Source organism: Sus scrofa, chromosome 4 (assembly GCF_000003025.6).
Source record: "Sus scrofa isolate TJ Tabasco breed Duroc chromosome 4, Sscrofa11.1, whole genome shotgun sequence".
Taxonomy (NCBI): domain Eukaryota; kingdom Metazoa; phylum Chordata; class Mammalia; order Artiodactyla; family Suidae; genus Sus; species Sus scrofa.
In genome coordinates, this window is record NC_010446.5 from 101,982,662 (window position 1) to 102,004,036 (window position 21,375).

The 21,375-nt window shown below is 43.6% G+C and overlaps 1 protein-coding gene across 1 annotated transcript in view; it reads left to right on the top strand.

The window, feature by feature from the left end:
- The window catches only part of TBX15 (T-box 15), a 113,390-nt gene that overhangs the window by 63,771 nt on the left and 28,244 nt on the right, over positions 1-21,375 (top strand). The window contains 7 exon segments of the mRNA XM_001926903.7: positions 328-541; positions 5,458-5,559; positions 7,663-7,834; positions 9,190-9,307; positions 9,310-9,330; positions 9,333-9,355; positions 20,262-20,326. Of these exon segments, the coding sequence (XP_001926938.5) occupies positions 328-541; positions 5,458-5,559; positions 7,663-7,834; positions 9,190-9,307; positions 9,310-9,330; positions 9,333-9,355; positions 20,262-20,326 (715 nt within the window).

The window sequence follows — 21,375 nt, forward strand, 5'->3', positions numbered from 1 at the left end:
ATGGTGACATTAGTACTCTTTATATTGCCTCTTGTGGACCAATTTTCTTCAGCTGTTGCTAAAATTTGCTAAAATGCCAGATGTCATGTTGGAAACACGAAACCTGAAAGAAGGTCGTAAATCACAAAAACAAACCATAAAAAAAAAAAAAATAAAATAAAATACCCTGAGCGCTGTGCTCTGGAGCTTCCCAGCTTTAAGTCTCCTGTTGTTCACCCCTCTCCCTGCTTCATCGTGGCCCCCACCCTGCCTCCATCTTTTAGGGCCCCGGGTGTGTGGGGGCTGCTGAGCAGCTTCTCACCTAAGGCTTGATTGTTTATTTTGCAGATTCCGAGCAGAGCACTGGTTCAGACTCTGAGGTGCTCACTGAGCGGACTTCCTGCTCCTTTGACACTCACTCTGACCTGGGCCCTGGGGCTGCAGGCCCTGTGCCTGCTGCCATGTCTTCCATGGAGGAGATTCAGGTGGAGCTGCAATGTGCTGACCTCTGGAAGAGGTTCCATGACATTGGAACTGAGATGATCATCACCAAAGCAGGCAGGTAAGGCCAAGTTCCTCTGCATGGAATGGAGAACAAACGTGGGAGCTGTTACATTTTCTTTTCTCTTGTTTGCGGTAGGTAGTAGTGGTGAAGCTAAAGCAACCTGCATGTGCTTTTTGACATCTGGAGGTCTTGATAAAGTGCGTTCCTTGTGTTTATCGTGATTTTGTTAGTTTCCTCCAAGGACCCCTCCAACATAAATCACTTCTACCCTTGCAAACATTTTCTGCCTGCAAATATATTCCAGCTAATACTGGAGATCCATGGTATAAAACAGCCAAACAATAGATTTCTAAACAAGTGTTACTCACTATCCAGTGTTTTCAAGAGAAAAAGCCTGCATCTTCTAGGGCGTTTAAGCCAGCCAGGCATTTTGGTAAGAATTTTGTTTTTGGTAAAAGCTGGGCTTGGTGCAGTTTGGGAGCCTTGCTGATTGATCCATTGTGTTTTACTGTTGGCTTAAAATTATTACTTCAATGGAATATGGTAGAAATACTTTCAAAACTGTTTATGCAGGATGATAAAAGTTTCCAAAACCCAGCTTCTCTCAAAGTAAACACTGCTAATTAAGCTACTCCCTTACTGGTGTCTTAAAATTTTTGATAGGTAAGTATCTGTTTTGTTCTGATTAGTCAACATGTATTACATTATTTAAGTTTCACAGGAATCCTATGAGGTAAGGTATAGTAACCCCATACATGGATGAGGATGCAAAAGCTGGAAGAGGTTAATGAACTTGACTAAGGCCGCATAGGTACACAGATAGTAGTCTACACAAATCTCTTTGGCTCCAAAACAGTTGTTTTAACTGTTTATAATTCTAAACTGTTAAGAAATGGCCCTTGGATTTAAAGTGGAAATGACTTTTTTTTTTTTAAACTAAAGGGTTTCTTTTTTTTTTTTTTTTTTTTTTTTTTTTTTTGCTGTGCCCTTGGCATGCAGAAGTTCTGGGGCCAGGGATCGAATCTGAGCCACTGTAGTGACAAAGCTGAATCCTTAACTGCTAAGCCATCAGGGAACTCTGAAAATAATTTAAATAAAAATAAATTTGGACTGAGTTTTTAGTATGTAGGAAAAATTACTTAAATTTAAAACAGTTATCCTGCGTCTGTGTTTATAAAGCCAATCTTTATAGTCCCACATCAGAGAGACCAAAAGACTTACCTTACTGAGCATAAGCTGTCTTCATGAGTGTGGACATTTAACGTGTATTTTGATTGGCTCCAGTTCATTCGAATGCATATAGAGGAACTTCCCAATACAATAATATATCATGAAAAGATGAGCTTAAAATGAACTTAAATCAGATTCACTTTCATCCTCTTCTGAAACACTCTCCATACTCTACATTTTTGTTGAGAAGAAAACCATTGAAAAACTTCTTAGGAGGAGCAACTTTGAAAGAGAAGTACCTTCGGCATTACTTTTTGTTTTTGACTGTGCCCATGGCATGCAAAAGTTCCTGGGCCAGGGAGCAAACCTGAGCCAGTGATCTCAGCAGTGACCTGAGACACAGCAGTGACAGCACTGAGTCCTTAAGTGGTAGGCCACCAGGGAACTCCTTTCAATATTATTTTTCAGAATTATTTTCAAAAACCTCCTTTTTTTGGTTACTTGAGTTTCACTCTCTCCTGTTCTACATTTTGAGATATTAGGACTTGGAAGGAAACAGCAATTCAAGGGAAAATTTTTATTTTATTTTATTTTACTTTATTAGTTTTCGGACAGGGCATTGGTTTAGTGAGAAGGGAAATCTTGCATTTTTTTTTGTCTATAAAGTTTTCCATTTTTTATTTTAGGTTTTTGCTTACTACTATTAGGTCTGCGTATTTCAGTCGCTTTTGTTCCTGGTATCATTCCCTTGTTGCCTGCACTTCAGTGAATTTTGTTAATCTGAGCATCTCCTTGACGACACTCTCCTGTGACCTCAGTGTTTTCTTCTGCAGTGTTTTCTTTTCCATGTCTCAATCTTCACAAATTCACCTTGATCCCCGGATATATCCAGGGATTCTCAGCACAGACACACAGTTCGTTCTTTACCCAGTATCCCTTTATTTAGGTTCAGGAACTGCATTCATTGCTTCTATATTGTGTTGCCTCATGAATGGCTATTGCTGCATGTAACTCTGCCCAAGTAATTCCAGAACTGCTCAGAAACATGCCAAGAAGTCTTCCTCTTCTGTGAATTTGCATCATCGCCTCCCCATTCCCCAAGTCAATTCTTCCCTTTTCGCTTAATTTTTCAATAGTGTCCTTTTCCGTTTTAATTCTAATTTCCATTTTCTTAGTTATGTTGGCTATGGGTGACCCTCTGTTCCTTTTCCCTCTCAAAAGATCTTAGTCACCGTCTATTTCTCCTCATATCCCAAACTGTAATCCTGTTGATTCAGACCTACTGGAGTGTACAGAGCCCTCAATTTTTGTACCAACATAACCTGCACGATCAGCACCATGGACAGAAGTATTTATAAGGATTAATGGGTTTGGACGTCAACAGAATTGGCCTAAATTTAGGCAGAAAATTAAAACCAAACACATTCTGTGGCTATGAAAGATAGCTTTTTCTCTAGGGCATTATGATGTTGCTTGATATTCTGTACTAAAATACTGACAAAAAGAGAAAGCAACTTTGGTAAGATTTTAAGAATTCAAATATCACCATAGGATTTTAAATCAAGAGGTCCCCTTGAGGATTATTTAGTTCCTTTCCTTTGTTTTATAGATGGTGAGGTGAGGTTAAATGGCTTATCCAGAGCCACATACACTTCATTCATTTTAGAACCTGGTTACTGGAAGGAGACAGGTAGCTTCTCCACTCAAGGTCGTATATACGTTCCAGACAAAACAGTATTGAATTTAAAAACATCTAGTCCCTTTACCTGAAGTCATCAAAAAAATAAATTCTTCTCTTTCGATGGCATGCAGCCTCTATAGATGGCTGAGAGGCACCACATTTTCTTAACTCACATAGCAAGGGAAAGGACCTTCCAGCCCTGGCAAGATGCTCTCCACACATTTATATACACAGGGCAACCCTAAATCATTGTTCTTAAGAAGGGAATTAATGATCTATCTAACTATCTATCTATATATAGACCAAGGTTCCCAAATTTCTGTCCAAAGTGCCTTCCCTATAGTGAATGTTAGATTTAGTCATTCTGAGCAGCCCACTATCAAATTTCATTAGCCTACCATGAGACTAAAATAGAAGGCTTTCAAATTAAACTTGGAAGAGTAGAGAAAGAAAATATAAAATGATGTACCAATAGAAGCTTCTGAAAGGTATAAAGTGGGAAAGAAGGACTAATTATATGTTATTCTTTGCGCATATTTAAGAATCAGCCACCATCGCTATTTAAGGTCTATGGCCCCTCTTGTGCTTCCCTCCCAAATATGATTATGATGTCACTAACCTATTGCTTTTTGAGTTGTTTTTGATGAGTAGTGGAGTGTGTGACCAGCACAGAAAGCCCCTCATGTAAACAACCAGTGCACATTTGCAGCATGGCTGCCTGGGGTCAGGGTATGGTCTATGGCCGTGAAATGGAGCAAAGCCAATTAGGCCATATGTAGAATCAAGCCTGTGACCTTGACCTCATTAGCACCGTGCTCTGCCCAGCTCAACTAACTGGCCCCAGATGGTTAAGCTTAATGCAGCATTTTGTGTACAAGTACCCTAGAGCACACTCGCACAGGGCAATCCAAATTTTTGAACTGAGCACTTTTTATGTCTGGCTCCTAAATGAATGACATGCAAAAGAGCTGGATGTTTTTCTTCTTTCTTAGGGTTAGAGAAGAATGGTGGGTTTGATTTTAGACTCCTTGAAACTCAATACCTCTTTGGGGCTGCTCCCTCACCTCCTCCTCAATTAGGAGCATGGTTGTAAAGCGCCACATCCTGACCTCACTTGCTTTGGCAAGTTTAACAAGCCATTGTGGTAGAAACAAGGTATTGCCCAGAGGCCACTAGAATTCATTTGGTATTTGCTCCCTATTCCACAGGGTCTTTCCTCTGACACACACGTTGACAGCCTGAGAACTTGCAGAAATTTTTCTATAGTTTTATGTGTTAAAAAAAAAAAACAAACAAACTTTGGTGGTCTTTGTTTGGGAACTGGTAACACCTTCCTTTTTTTTTTTTTCTTCTTTTCTTGAGATATTATTTCTGCGTGGCCATTTTCAAGTAGATGCAGTCAAAAATATTTCATCATCACTGCAATCAGCTGTGATAAACTCCTTGGGGAATAACTAGAAGTGTATTAAGTATGAGAGTATAAATGTATTTAAGAATGCTGTAGTCTAATAGTAAATATATGTACACACATTCTATCTGTACGTTTCTTGTCTCTCTCACATTAAAGATTAACTAATAGTATAAAGCAGGGTATGTATGAGCTCTTGGAGTATATGAATAAGCAAACAGTTCAATTTAAGTTAAGAAAAGGTGCTATTTCAGCAATGTAAATCCTCAGTATTGCTGATAGTGATAATTTCCAAAGTGAAAAAAACAACAGCCAACTTGGAGAATTAGAAGAGATTAGATTTTTTTTTTAATTTTCTTTTTAGGGCCAACACCCATGGCACATGGCGGTTCCCAGGCCAGGGGTCGAATCAGAGCTACAGCTGCCAGCCTACACCACAGCCACGGCAATGCCAGATCTGAGCTGCATCTGCGACCTACACCACAGCTCATGGCAACACCAGAGACTTAACCCACTGAGTGAGGCCAGGGATCGAACCTGCAACCTCATGGTTCACTAGTCGGATTCTTTTCCGCTGTGCCATGATGGGAACTCCAGAAGAGGTTAGACTTTGGTGTGCTTAGCCTTCCTATTAAGAAGACACTCATCAAGCTTTTACTCTTGCTACCTCTCCCTCTCTGGTCACTGAGCTTCCTACCTTATTCCCCTTCATAGGAGGATGTTTCCTGCCATGAGAGTGAAAATCACCGGCCTAGATCCACACCAACAATACTACATAGCAATGGACATTGTACCTGTGGACAATAAAAGATACAGGTAATGATGACTCTGAGATGTGGAATTGTGGGCATCGCCAGCATCCCAGGATGGTTCTGTAAACTCACTAGATGAAGCATCTTAATAGTTCACTGTACAATGTACTGTACAGGGAACAAGGATGAAGGATGTGCCAATGGCCTGTGGCAGAACACAAGGCAGGAAAGTAGTCACTAGAGGTAGAAAGTCAGAACTCAGTAATGGTTTGGTTTGGAGTCCACCTTAACATCTCTCTAAAGTTATATGGAGTTATATGGTGTCTGCCAGAGGAGCAAAAATCAAATGGATCTTTTTTTTTTTTTTTCTGTCCTTTTAGGACCACACCCATGGCATACGGAAGTTCCCAGGCTAGGGGTCAAATCGGAGCTGTAGCTGCCAGCCTATACCACAGTCACACAGCAACACAGGATCTGAGCCACATCTGCGACCTACACCACAGTTCATGACCATGCTGGATCCTAACCCACTGAGTGAGGCCAGGGATCGAACCTGCATCCTCATGGATACTAGTTGGGTTTGTTTCCACTGCACCAGGACGGGAACTCCAGAAGAGATTAGACTTTGGTGTGCTTAGCCTGTGCTGAGCCACAATGGGAACTCCTCAAATGGATCTTAAGTCTGAAACTAATTCAGTTAACATTAAATGTGATGAACATATTGAGTGATTTGGTTTATGAAATACTAAGTTAGCTGAGATGACTTATTTCAGAAAGGGGAAGGAGAAGTGGATTAGTGTAGTACATTCAGCCATATAAGTGGTGGATTACCCTGTGGATGATGGAGGGGCACAATGGGAGAACTGGGTAAGACCTCGAGAAGAACATCTAGCTAGGGAGAATTATTGGTCACTAATATGGCTTGCAAACAAGTTTGCTAAATAACTTTCCTTCCAAGCCATTAAAAGCCAACATGGTCTCCATGCCTCTGGGATGGCTTACACTTAGATCTTGTCTAAAGCAAGTGTGCCTGGGTCACTTTGCTGTGCAGCAGAAATTGATAGAGCAATGCAAATCAACCAAAATACAAATAAAGCAGGTTGTGGCTTAATTGATCTCTTGAGCACTCAGTCAAATCAATGAGTCATGGCTCGTTTTTTAAATGTTACGGAACTTGGCCCTAAGCCCATGAATTTGGAGGCAGGAGGTGGGTAAAGAAGAGCGTTACCCGTATGTTAGAGGGAGAGGTGACTAAGAGAGAAGTGGTCTCGATGCGGGACTTAGGAAGGGAGAGGTTTCCAGTCTGTTTTAGGAGATCTTGGGAATTGTGATTTGGACTGAGTGCCACTGTTTGCCAAGTCCCATGTGGTCTTTCGAACTGAATAGCAGGGAAGTGTCAGGTTCGTGGAGAACACTCTTCCGAATCACAGGGCAACTGGCAAAGGCTGGAAAACTGACCTTTTCTTTGCTACCAACAACGTCTCGTCTCCAGTGGCTTTGTGCGAAAATAATGTGGAAGATGATGACGTTCAAAACTGGATTCATCAAAGAAAACACTCACTGGGAAGATGGTGGGGTTGATGGTGTTTCTGGGAAAGGTCGCGCTAAGCCAGAGGCCTCCGTTTTCATTGAAAATTCCGGTTCTTAGCTAGGAAATGGTTAACAAGTGAGAGGCTTGGAGGGTCTCTCTGCACATGGCTGTGTTTTATAGGACAATATGGAAGATGTTTTTAATAAGGAACCAAATCCTGAGCAAGTGGCCAATGGATTATATGGTTTGCATTTGAAAGGTGAAAGGTTGCAGTAAAATACCTTTTCCATCGCTAAGCACGTGGGTTCAGGATGCCTGTGTGCACACAGGGGTGCAAGGCAAGGAGAGGAAGAAGAAAGCAAGAGGGCTGTGAGAATGTTTTCCTTGTGAGAGCTACAGCTTTGATCGTTAACCACAACCCTTTTCTGCCCTCCCCCACCCATCTTGTTTTCCATTTCCATCTCTATTTCATTTTCCCTGGTTATTCACCCTTCCCTTTTTCTCCTTTGTATTCTCTCTGCTTAATCCATTCTTGTCATCTCTTTATGTCTCCTCCCTCCTGTCCCTAATTGCTTCCCGGGCCTTTCTTCCCTCCCTGCATCCCCGGATCGCCCTCTCTCTCTCTCTCTGTCCCAGATATGTGTATCACAGCTCCAAGTGGATGGTGGCTGGCAACGCTGATTCCCCCGTGCCCCCGAGAGTCTATATACACCCTGATTCTCTAGCTTCTGGAGATACTTGGATGAGACAGGTGGTCAGTTTCGACAAACTCAAGCTGACCAACAATGAACTGGATGATCAAGGACACGTGAGTCGAGGAATCCCATGTCCCCCCACCCCTTCCTCTGTCTTCCCCTTCTTTGCTATGGAGCTGACAGCCTTAAGCTTTTGCAAATAGGTAAAATAAGAATCTCTCTACCACTTTGAGTCATTTTAAGTAGATAAGCATAAAAGGGCTTTTTTCCCTCTTGTGAGATTACATTTAGTACAAATCTAACATTAGCCCACGTCTGCTCTGCATCAAGTTGTGTTTATCAGATGGAGTTCTTGTGCTCCAGGAATGCACCGTCAAGTCAGGAGAATTCAGACAGAAACACAGGATAAAGGAATCACAACATTTAGTAGAATGTTTAGTAGAATCACAACATCTGGTAGTAGAATCACAACATTTAGTAGGATAATTCACAGGGCAGAGCACTCAGAGTAACTGTTGTAGGCATAGTTATGGCTGACTGGTCAAGGAGTTTATTTTTTAATTTGTTTTGTCTTTTTTTTTTTTTTTTTAAGGGCTGCACCTGCAGCATATGTTAAGTTCCCAGGCTAGGGGTCACATTGGAGCTGCAGCTGTGGGCCTATGCCACAGCCACAGCAACGCCAGATCCTTAACCCACTGAGCGAGGCCAGGGATCGAACCTGCATCCTCATGGATATTAGTTGGGTTCCTAAGCCACTGAGCCACCACAAGACGTTTATGAATTTATGAGAGGACTAGGCCTTAGGGCTTGCCAGGTAGAATTGGTGCACCTGATGCTGTTAATTTATTTTTGGTAGTAAAACCCATACTGAACTTTCACGGACTGCCAGGATCCACATTGGATGCTATGGGAAGATCCTATGGGAAGAGGGAGCCAAACCCTGGCTCCTTTCTTTAGGGAAATGGTAATTTTCTGAGGAAGGGCAAACACACATACACCCTTCACTCTCGCATGTTGTAAGAGAATGACCATAAATTCAATAACGAAGTGCAAAGAACAGCTCGTAGAATTTAAAGACAGATGAGCCCATGTGAAAAGTTTGAAGCAGGAGGCAACGCCTGTCTCATAGCAAAGGTTCTGAAACCTTGTAGTGGGGTGTTGCCTCCTGGTACAAGAGCCAACTCATTCAGTATTTACCCGATAAAAATGAACATGTTGCCTTCACTACCTGTGATGGGGATCCTGTGCTCTGTGGTTCGTTGTGACATGATGCTGTCCATCACCTAGTCCTTCCAGCCGTGGGCACAAACACTGGTTGTCCGTTTCTTGCACATCCTACCCCCCACCCCCAGCTGTGTTCATCCTGCAAAGCTTTTATCTTGTGATTTTGTTTGCCTGAGAGCTTGAAAAGAGGTAGGGACTTCAGAGGCAACCCCGGAGTGACGGACGTGTCCCCTCCTCGTTTCAGATCATTCTTCACTCCATGCACAAATACCAGCCTCGAGTTCACGTGATTCGCAAGGATTTCAGCAGCGACCTTTCTCCCACCAAACCTGTCCCGGTTGGGGATGGAGTGAAAACATTCAACTTCCTGAGACCGTGTTCACCACGTCACAGCCTATCAGAACCAGCAGGTAAGAGGCTGCCTCTTGTGCGTTTCCTGCTGCGGCCACTTTTATAGGCCTTTTATTCATGCTTTTGTAAGAAGGGCTTAGTCCCTCTGCATGGCACTGAAGTGCTGGAATGAGAGACACCGGGCTTGCGGCGCACACAGGGCACTGGTGATGACAAGGCGGTAATGCCAGCAGCAGCTGTCATCGTCTAGATTTAGATCAGAGGCAGGATCTTTGACCAGGAGGACCAAACCTCCTAAGCCATGGCCCTGTCTCTCTGTACTTGTACCCACGCTCATGATCTCTGCTGCCTCCTGGCAAATGTTCCTCATCACTTGAAATTCCTGAGGTTTGATTCATTCCTTCCCTCTTAGCCTCTCCGTGTAGCCCTCCATCAGGCTACTTCAAAGTCATCCCGCCTCTCAAACTCCGTGTCAGACCCACTGCTTCCAGTTACACTTTCAGACTACATTTGCCTTCGTGTGCTCATCAGCCACACCCTACAATCTCTATGTTTTTATCTCGGTAATATATTCATTCATTCCATAAATATTTACTGAGGACTTACAGTGTTTTAAAGCTCAGTAGAAAAATTGAGCTGCTTCAGACTTATTTCTCCCTAAGCAAAGAACAGTTTTAGTTGAGTGAATGACTCGTAAAAACATAATGATGATACGGTGGAATAACTTAAAGACACAGATGTGGACAGGGTGGGGTTTGTTTTTGTTTTTTGTTTTTTGGTGGGGGTTTTGGGGTGTTTTTTTGTTTGTTTGTTTGTTTGTTTTGGTTTGGGGAATGAGGGATGTTTTCCTGGAAGAACTGATGCTTTTTTCTGAGGCTGAGACACACACAGGAATCAGCCAGACAAATGGAGGAGGTATGTGGGTGGGGAGGGTAAGGGAGAGCCAAGCCTGGAATCCCTGTGGACATTCTGAACAGTGTTCTTATTTTGAGAAGGGTGACTCGGTAGATTTACAAGTGATCTCACTTTATGGAGTTCTTTGAAAGTTGCACGTGAATCTCATTTGTATAAGTTAGATCATATTTCATATTTTGGTGAATTGTCTCAATAATAGGATCCTGCAGTGAATCCTTTTCTGAAACAAAAGAGTATTTGCTTGTTTATTTTGCTTGAAAGGCTGCATATTTTTATTTGGGGCCTGCTTGGAGCAAAATGGACTTACACTGGAGTACTCAATACCTTTTGTGTTGGATACTATGCTTAGTGCTCTGACAAAAAAAAAAAAAAAGCGATGAAGGAAAACTGTTTACTTACCAAGTATTTATTAAGGGTTTACTATGTTCCAGGCAAGTAAAGGAAGTTTTATAATCTTTAGTTCATATAGAACATTTTTCTGTCTTTCATAGCACATCTGGCTAAGATTCCTTGGCTGTTTTTTTACCTTTAGGAGAATTTGATATACAGCAACCCCTTAGTCCGATAAATGTGAGGTACCGTATGGTTGTTGGGCTTTCTCAGCAGCTGTAAAGTGGCCTCAACATCAGACTTTCCTTTTAGATGTCGCATTTGATTTAAAAGAGAGGAAGAGCCTTGGTTTGCTGCGGGTACTTAAAAAAAAAAATTATTCGACTCTCTCAAACCCCTCAGGTTGTGAAGTTTTAGAGGCCATGAGGGGTCCTTACAGAACACTTCATAATCAAGATTTTTCAAGCTCTTTGGCGTTCCCGTTGTGGCTCAGCAGAAATGAGCCAAGAGCCCAGCTACTATCCGTGAGGATGTGGGTTGGGTCCTGCATTGCTGTGGCTGTGGCATAGGCCGGCAGAGGTAGCTCTGATTCGACGCCTAGTCTAGAAACTTCCATATGCCGGAGTATGGCCCTAAAGAGCAAAAAAAAAAAAAAAAAAAAAAAAAAAAAACTTTTTCAAGCTCTGATCCAAGTCACGCAATATAGACAATATAGACAAGGCTTTTGGAGCACGGGAAACCTTGGGTTTCACTGTGTTTCAGAGGTGGAGGAACATGAATCTGAGTTCTTTGAATAGTTGTTTGGACTTTTTCTAAGCTACCCCAGCCACCGTTTTAATCATTACTTTCTCACGAAGGCAGAGAGATATGGCAGTCAGTTAGTTCCACTTTAGAATGTTGTTTCTAGAGCAAACTGGAAGGCTGATGAAGCACCCTTCTTTGGCCTCATCGAGATTGGTTCTGGAGGCCAAGAGGGTCAGTATTATAACCCAAGTGGAAATGAACAACACCACTCACTGTGACAATGAAAGGAGACCAGACCTGGGTACCCCACATCCCTTTCACTTCCTCTGCATTATTTCCTACCTGGTGTTCCTGCATCCGGATCCATTGTACTCACATAGATATTTTGTCTCTGTCTGGACTGCAGTGGGGGCAGTGGTGGCTCGGTGGGGATAGAATGCCACGACTGAGATCCTGGTACTAGATCTAGGACTAGACCTGCCTGGTTTAGTTTCTAACCTTTCTGGTGAATTGTGTGACCTGAAGCAAGATTCCCAGTCTGAAAATGTCCTGGCCTCTCAGAGTTCCCAGGACTAGATAAAGGAGCATGCATTAAGTCACCGACACAAAGCTGGCATCCAGTTACTAGTAGGCAGCCTACATTGCTGAATGCCTGGGTCTGCACACGTATGAGGGCTAAGTGGGGAGCAGAGGCAGTTTTAAAGAATAAATTGCTCATTGGAATTCCCATTGTGGCACAGCAGAAAAGAATCCAACTGGGAGCCATGAGGTTGAGGGTTCGATCCTTGGTCTTGCTCAGTGGGTTAAGGATCCGGCGTAGCCGTGAGCTGTGGTGCAGATCACATATGCGGCTCGGATCCTTCGTTGCTATGGCTGTGGTGTAGGCTAGCAGCTACAGCTCTGCTTTGAACCCTAGACTGGGAACCTCCACGTGCCATGGGCGTGACCCTAAAAAGACAAAAAAAAAAGAAAAAAGAAATTGCTCATTAAGGAGCAAGTGGATTCTTGGGAATTGGAGGAGCAACACAAGTTCTCAAAGGTATTTGTTCAATAGGTAACTACTTTGATCTCTCTGTTCCTGTCATGTTGGGGAATTCATGATGTGCTGACATTCAAAATAGATGAGTCATACTCAATTCTGCACATTTTAAAATCAAGATAACAGCTTTTGCCTGTTTAACAAGCCTCCAGTCCCTGGATAAATCAACAAGCATGATTGTTGAACATTCCCTTTGGCTGTGTAGATATGATTTAATATAATACAGTGCCTTCTAATAAAGCAAACTAACCTCAGGTCTTTCCCCCAGGAATCTTGAGGTCTGCATCCTGTAAGTCAGAGCTGTTACCTAACAATAATTTTTAGACTTGTCATGAAGATGCCGGGTAGCATAACCTGGTCTCTTTTGTGAGCTGTATTCAGCGATGACATATTTTTATTTCCCTCATCCTTCTGGATTGAGAACAAATATATATATATGTGTGTGTATATACACACACACATATATATATATATATATATATTTTTTTTTTTTTGTGCTTTTTAGGGCTGCACTTGTGGCCTGTGGAGGTTCCCAGGCTAGGGGTCGAATCAAAGCTGTAGCCGCCGGCCTACACCACAGCCACAGCCACACGGGATCCGAGCCACGTCTTCGACCTACATCACAGCTCACGGCAATGCTGGATCCTTAACCCACAGAGCGAGGCCAGGGATCGAACCCTCATCTTCATGGTTCCTAGTCGGATTCGTTTCCTCTGTGACACAACAGGAACTCCAGAGAGCAAATAATATTTTAAGGCAAAGTTTGTGTATTTTTTTTTTTAAAGGAAAGGATTAAGAAGTCCATGAGAAAGGTAAGAGAAAAGGGTCGGTGATAGATCTCAGGGACTTGTTTGGAGGAGCACAAGGCAGGATGTGGACAACAGCAACGGGCTAGACATTGGGGTTTTATTTATTTATTTATTTATTTTTTTATTGTTTTGTTTAAATTCTTTTTATTTCTGTAACATCCTTCAACAAAATGTTTACATCCATTGTATTTTTGAAGTACACGATAAATTTTAGTCATCTTTTAATTTATTTTTAATACATCAGAGTTTAGGAAGTTCATTTATGACAGTACAGACATAGACATTTGGGTTTTAATCCTAAATCCTTCACTAGCTACCTGTGTCACTCTGAGCAAGTTATTGTGTCTTTCTGGGCTTCAGTTTGTCATGGAAATGGCATTTATTTTATGAAATAGTTGTGGCCAGAGAGAGTAGTAGATGGCTGTTGCTTCTCTTTATGTGGCAGAAGAAACCATTGGACTATCCCCGTCGAGCGCTCGCATGTTGGAAGGGGAAGGGGTTAGAATGGGCCTGAGACAGTTTGAAGCCCAGAAACCTCGAATTAGGAGAGGGACACGTCCATCTCCAGAATTCTAAGATATTTGTGTCTGAGCCATGGTGCACAGCACTGACGATGTGCTTGGAAAAGGACGGAATGAATAATGAGCCAGCACACCTCTTCTACCAGTTTCCATGTGGATCTGTGGTGCTGCTGCTTTGGATGTAAGCAGGAGTGAAGTGGAAGAAAGGGTTTCTAGTTTCATGAACTAGGTGATGCTTTTCTTTCCCCCTTCCCCATTCCTCCTTCCCCGGCTCTCGGACTGACGCACACACTCCCAGGGCTGCTCGCATACTGAAGTTATTATTACTATTATTTGCTCTTGGAGTGCCAACTTGGCAGTCATGTGGCAGAGAGGAACGTACACCATGCCCAGACTCCCATCGTGGAGAATAAGGTGGTCGAAGGGGAAATAAAGGTGACTCTACCCTTCAGGCTTTTTCTTGGAAGACGCTGACGCCAACATGTCCTCATGGAATTAGCAGGAAATTTCCATTGCAGCGTCTTTGTCCTCTCGAAGGGAAAAAGAGACGCTGAACTTTGATTTTTTTTTTTTCCCCCAAACAGGAAACTAGATTTCAAAATGACACAGCCCTGTTCACCTCAGGTAACACAGAAGTACTTCTTGATGAGAATTGGCTACATGAGTTAGATAGGAAGTCTGAAACCACAGCCAGGTTTGTGTGAGCAAATCCAATAGGATTTCTGGGCCACTCATTATATCCCAAACTATGGAGCTCGTTTTGCTCTAACTTTCCAATCAAATCAGTGCAGATTTTTTTTTTTCATATTAGCTTACAAAATTTTTTTTTATCCCGATGGAACACTTTTCAAGCAATATGGTTTAAAAAAAGAAGAAGAACTCAAGAGCGTGCTAATAAGGGAAGTCCTTTGAGCCTCGGTCCTGGAAAATTATACGCAGGATAGTCAGATTTCACTTTCTTTGTAGGTTGTGCTTTTTAATGTCTGCACTGTGCATTGTGAGGGCCACCTCATTTATTAACTGCTTCTCTGTTACCAGGCAAAATAGTGCGGGAAAATGTTGAAAATGAATGGTGGCAAGCCCGCAGCCCCTCCCTTAGGCGCCACGATCTTCAATGACTCAGTAACCATATACAGTCAGTGTACAGTTATGGAAATAAAATCAGTAAAGGAAAATGCGTCCACAGCCTCTGTATTTTCCCCGTTACCTCATTATCATTGGAACAAGTCTGAATATGACGGCTGTAGAATAGCTTTAGCTGCAGCGGAAGCTACTAATAGACCTTGTTCCAACTGGAAGGACATTTAAGACTCTGGTCTGAAATGTCTACGGTGAGAGCAAACAGGATTGAGGGAGTTGTTTGGTCTGTGTTCTCTAAAGCTTGTTACCGCTTTGGGACTGGTGATTCCCGTTTCCCGCACCCTCATTCATGCATTCATTCCTTCACTCATTCACTCCATGCATTCGCTGAGCAAATATTCTTCTTCTTCTTTTTTTTTTTTTTTGTCCATGCCCATGGCATTCGCAAGTTCCCGGGCCAGGGACCAAACCTGCACCGCAGCTGTGATGACACCAAATCCTTAACCACTTGGCCTCCAGGGAACTCCCTGAACAGATATTCATTGAGCATGAATAGCGTGTCATATTAGGTTCTGCTTAAGAAAATGGTATATAAACTAGACAGGGCTCCTAGTTGTAGTCTGGGGGGAGAGACAGATAGTAAAAATGTAAACACAAAGTAAATATATAATTACCACCTGGGTTAGGAGCAAAGATGGAATTCAAGAGCTGTAAAGAAAGTGGCAGGAGTACCCTATTTTGGAGGGGTGATCGAGGAAGACCTCTCTCAGGAGAGAGCATTGAGACGGAGACTTCAGACAAGGAATCAGCTATGTGAAGAGCAGAGAGGAGAGCATTTTAGTCTCATTGGGGAGTGCGTGTGAAGGGTCTGAGCAGGAAAAGAGCTTGGCATCTTCCAGCGCTGAGGGCAGATCAGTTGGCCTGGAGCCTGTGGACCCGTATCCAGGAAGTGTGGGTGCAGATGGAGAGGTAGGCAGGTCCTGCAGGGCCAGGCAAGGGGTTTGGATTGAATTCTGGGTATAGGGACAGGCACTGACGCAAAGGACACGCTCCAGCGCTCCAACGGTGTGTTACGAAAGATGACTGTGATGGCTGGGTGTGAAGAAGGGATTGGACAGGGATGTGAGTGGAAGAAGGGAGATGAGTTGGCAGAGTATTGAGAGTAGACTGGTCCAGAGACAACGATACCTGGTCGAAGTGGGAGCTGGAGATGGAAAGCCCTGTTTGGGCCTAGGTGCTAAATAGAATTGTAGGGTAGCGTTGAAAATTAACTAGCAAATGAGCATCCCCTGCTCTTCCAGAGGGCCTGTAGGTGCACGTGGGGAGGGGTGGACGCAATGGGGTTTACGGGTCCTTACTACGGTTGCTCGCGGGCCCCTGTGCTGTTCTCTGGGCCTCCCTGGCCTCTGCTGTGAGGTGTGGGCTGGTCCTTGGGTTTCTTGTGTTGATTTTCTGGCAGGAGACTGCTGACCCCCACCTGCTTCTGTGTTCTCACCTCACTTGGACCTCCTGGGCCTCTCAGGCTGCTGACCGGCCTCACCTCGGGTCTCATCTGGGTCCCCTGTTCGGCTCCTGCCTAGGCTGCAGCACGTCTGTGCTGGGGTCACCCTGCCTTCCCCCACATGGCGTGTGGGGACCTCTGAGTCCCTGAGCCCCTACAGAGGGCAGTGGAAGGCTTGGGGATTCTCACGCAGGCCTCTTCCTGCAGCGTTTGTACTGATGCAGCCACCCCTGTGTGTGTATGGAGATTGCAACTGAAGAAAAAGGGGACAGCTTAGAAGTTGAGAATTAAGATTCATTTGGTGGACAGAAATGAAGACTAAAGAGAGTTCTCAGGGACAGCTCTGAAGAGGTAAGGGAGGAGCTTAGAAATAGAGGAGGTTTGCAACAAAAGCCAGGTAATTGGAACATGAAAAGGTTACTGTTCGGGAGTTTTCTGGTGGCCCAGCACTTAAGGATCTGGCATTGTCACCGCTGTGGCGTGGGTTCAGTCCCTGGCCTGGGAACATCTGCATACTGTGGGCGCGGCCAAAACAGTTTACCGTTCATCTAAAGGCATTGCATTTAGTGCTTCTCTGTGTATGAGAAGATGCAAGAGTCTGGGCTCATGGAAATCATTCCTTCGTTGTGCCCCTTGGCTATCTAGGGCCAGAATCCTGTTGTTTCCTGAGTCCCCTCTGGGTGCACCATTGGGGGTGGCTGCAGTGGCTGAGGGCTTAGTGGCAGTGGCAGGCAGCCCATTTGTCTCCATCCTGAGTCCCCTCAGGGTGCACCATCAGGGCAGTGGTGGCCGAAGCCTCTTTTGTTTGCTGATATGGAGGCAACATTTGTCATCCCCAGAGGTCACCCTGTCAGTGTTCCTCTGAGTCTCCCCACCCCCACCCTGGATTTTGGTTTGCGGAGGGGAGCTGAGGCATATGTAAGTCTTAACTGCTTGGCTTCTCTTTTGTCTGTCTCCTCTTTTCTCATGCCCGCTGCAGTGGAAGGGGGGCATTTTTACTTCTTTTTCTGATGAGCGTTCACCTTAAGTCACACCCTTGTCTTCCATAGGATGGCAAATCTGTCACTTGCATCTCTTTCTGTACTGTAGAAGATGAGATATAGGTCTACCAAGTGGCCTTTTTTTTTTCTTTTTCTTTTTTTTAGGGCTGCACCCTTGGCACATGGAGATTCCTAGGCTACGGGTCTAATCGGAGCTGTAGCTGCCGGCCTGCACCACAGCCACAGCAATGCAGGATCTGAGCCGTGTCTGCGACCTACACCATGGCTCACGACAACGCCAGATCCTTAACCCACTGAGTGAGGCCAGGGATCGAACCTACAACCTCACGGTTCCTAGTCAGATTCATTTCCACTGTGCCACAACGGGAACTCCTACCAGGTAGTTCTTGATAGGAGAACTGTGGGGGCTGTTAGAAGTGCAGAATTACTGAGGTTGTGAATACATTGATTTATTCCTTTAAAATATTGTCCCAGTTACCCTTGATATTTGTGGACATAGCCAAAGTTGTCAGCACAAGCCTTAACCGAGGTCATAATTTGGCTTATGTAGCTAAAATTGCTCTCCTCTACCTAAAGGGCATCTAAATGTCTGCAGGATAGTAAAGGCTTTTCATGATGTGGCCTCAGGCCGGCCTCTCAGCTTTCTCTCCCGCTGCTTCTCTTCCCGTACCCTGTGCTCTGGTCAAATTGGACTCCTTAGCGTTTATTAAAAATGCTTCATTCTTTCCCACTTCAATTCTGTGCCTTACCCAGGACCTTCCTTATGAAATGCTTGCCTTGTTTCTCTCTCCCCCTTTTTCATTTTTCATTAAAATCCTAGGTATCCTTCACAGCTTAGCTTACCTGTTACCTCTAAGGTAAAGCCTTGGAACCCTTCAGCTCAGAGCAATTACTGCTTCCTCCAAGTTCTTGGGGGTCCTTTTCCTTTATTTTGAACCTTATCACTTTCTGTTTCACAATGTAATCATTAATGGATATGTCTGCTTTTTTCTCCTAAGATTATAAACTTCCTAGGGGGGCGGGGGCGGGGGGCGTAGGTGATACACCGCCATATACTGACCGTACACCACTCTGTCACCTGTGCTTGGCACACAAAAGGCTCTTGATAATAAATGAATAATGAGTAGCACAATCCCACTCTTCATAAAGCTCTCTGAATCCGACATTAAAAGCTTTCAAACACGTATGGAGGTGTTGTGTTTCCTAACATTTGCTGGTGGCATTTGTCTATTAAATCTCCATGCAGACCTGTTGGCCTGTTGATACAGGGAGCTGTGGGAAACAGGTTTTCAGCCATTTCTCCCAGGCCCCTGAAATAGAGTGTCATTATATTTACAGGGGTCTGTGCCCCCCAAACATGGCAGCACAACCATATATCAGAAGCCCCTATCATAAATGAGGTGGACAGGATAAGCCGACTTGAAAGAGAAAATAAAATATTATAACCCCAACTTGAAAAGAAAATATGGTGTGTGGTTTATTGCTGTGGATTATGGAAGAAGAAAAAAAAACTGATTTTAAGTCAAAAGCAGAAAAGCACTGACAGTCTTTAAACTCAATACAATATTCACAGGGCAGACACTAGACTTTAGAAAGCCAAAGCTTCAGGCTCCTGCTCTGGTCTATAAAATAGATGTAAAATTGCTTTTGCTTCATTATTAGTGCGACATTATTAGTGTGCCGCTCTAGAGGCCAAGAATGTTTAGGGGGGGAAAGAAATAACTTTGGTACTTTCAAGTCAGAGTCTGCTTGTCAGAATCTCACATTGCATTTTAAAGACCTTTAGACTGTGGCTTTGGGAAATTCCACTCTGATGAAGTGAGACAGAAGAGGGACTTGGAGAGATTTGCAGCAGAGGAAACAACTTCAGCCGTCCTAGGGATATGTTCTGCCATGATCAGAAATGGGAAGATGGTTGTAAAAACAGGGATCCTTTTATTTCTGGAATGACCATCCACCAAGAGTGCCTGCCCTCCTTTCCCGAGCTCCCTAGCCCTCATCCCTAACTCTCTATTGTTTGCCTGTAGTGAGTCATTAACATCAGGTTTGGACAGAAGGTATCAAAATGCCTCCCATGACAAAGGCTAAAGGTGGTAACACAAGAGCACAGATGGAATTTGTTGGTCAGGCTTGTTCTGGTCTGGAGGCACAAGGGTATTGTATACGCCATTGCAGAACGTGAGGGGACCAAGATCAGATGTGACTCTTGCGCTGAGTGGAGGCTGAGCCAGATGACTCCTAAGGACCCACCCAACCTGGTCACAGAGCTGTGTGCACCAGGTTTGTGCAGCCTTATCAACCTGTGCTGCCTTGTTCCTTCCAATTTGCTTGTGGGACTTGGAGACTGGGTGCCAGCTTACTGCATCTTGCCCCATTCTGTCCCACGTTGGTAGATTTGGGGGGGGAGAGTTGGGGGTACAGCCTTGACAAAAGTCTTGCTACTTTTTTGTATCTTTTACAAGGCTATTTTAGGTTATTAAATGAACAATCCCTAATGGCAGGAAAGGTACAACTTAAGTAAAACGGGAAACACAGTCAATTATTTGGTTCTTTCGGACTGAGGCATGTTGTCTGGTGGTCTGATTCTTCCTGGTTGGATTGACTGAATCCATTTGTTCATTATTCACTCACTTGCTCATTCCTTCATTTACTCATTCCTTCAAGAGGCACTTTTTGACTGCCTCCTGTGTGTGATGTACCATGGTGGCCGTTGTCCAGTTTTCCATTTTGATACCTTTGTCTGGGAAAGTGATTTATTAGCATTTTGGGAAAGGAAGGTGAGAGAAGAGAGTTTATAGAGTCATATACCAGGAAAACCTTGGTTTTTAGGAGAAGTGGGTCAGGTAGGGTCAGACATCTGTGTGCCAGGCCCAAGTCCTACATCAACTTCAATCTAAATCTCAAACTGAAAGGAAACTAAATAAAAACAACAGCTGTTGTTAACTGATTGTTATTAACTTTCTAGGAGCAACCAAAAAAGCCGGTCAACATAGATACAGTTCACGTTTTTTATATTTGTTTCCAGATCACCAGATTAAAAATTGACCGAAACCCTTTTGCTAAAGGATTCAGAGATTCTGGAAGAAACAGGTAAGAAAACTGAGCAAGAGACTCACCGACATTTCTTTTCTCTGTTACATTATTACCCCCAAGTCCAGTGGATGGCTTCTGGCTCCTGCTTTTTGGAGAACGCTTGCATGCTAGGCAACTGTGTTTGACTCAAGCAACAAGAAGTGGCTAGTTGATCCACGAATCAAAAAGCTGCCCCCCAAAGGTTGAATTATCCAAATTCTTTGTTATCCAAACACCCTGTAAATCACCAGATCAAATCCCTCATGGGGTTTTTCTCCCTGTGTCATACTTGGTAATTTAGTCACTTCTATTTTACAATGATTTATTGCCATTAAAAGTTTGCAGCTTTTTCTGAGAAGTGTCTGTATGTGGCTATGAAACCTATAGTGACATCTCATTTTACTTTTCATCATCAGAAAATAAGGAATTGTGGAAAAGGAATTTTTCAGAAAATTATTACCTTTAAAAGCTAAAACTTTGTTTAAAAATTGACCAATTTTCAATCATGGACTTGGAGAAGAGACTTGTGGCTGCCTGATGGGAGGGGGAGGGAGTGGGAGGGATCGGGAGCTTGGGCTTATCAGACACAACTTAGAATAGATTTACAAGGAGATCCTGCTGAATAGCATTGAGAACTATGTCTAGATACTCATGTTGCAACAGAAGAAAGGGTGGGGGAAAAATGTAATTGTAATGTATACATGTAAGGATAACCTGACCCCCTTGCTGTACAGTGGGGAAAAAAAAATTATAAAAAAAAAAATTGACCAATTTTCAGAGTTCCCATTGTGGCTCAGTGGTAACGAACCCAACTAGTATCCATGAGGATATGGGTTCAATCCCTGGCCTGGCCCAGTGGCTTAAAGGATCCAGCCTTGCCGTGAGCTGTGCTGTAGGTTGCAGACTCCGTTCGGATCCCGTGTTGCTGTGGCTGTGGCTTAGGAAGGCAGCTGCAGCTCCGATTAACCTCTAGCCTGGGAACTTCATGTGCCATGGGTGCAACCCCAAAAAGACAAAGTAAAATAAAATATAAATAAAACAAAATAAAATAAATGAAATAAAAATTG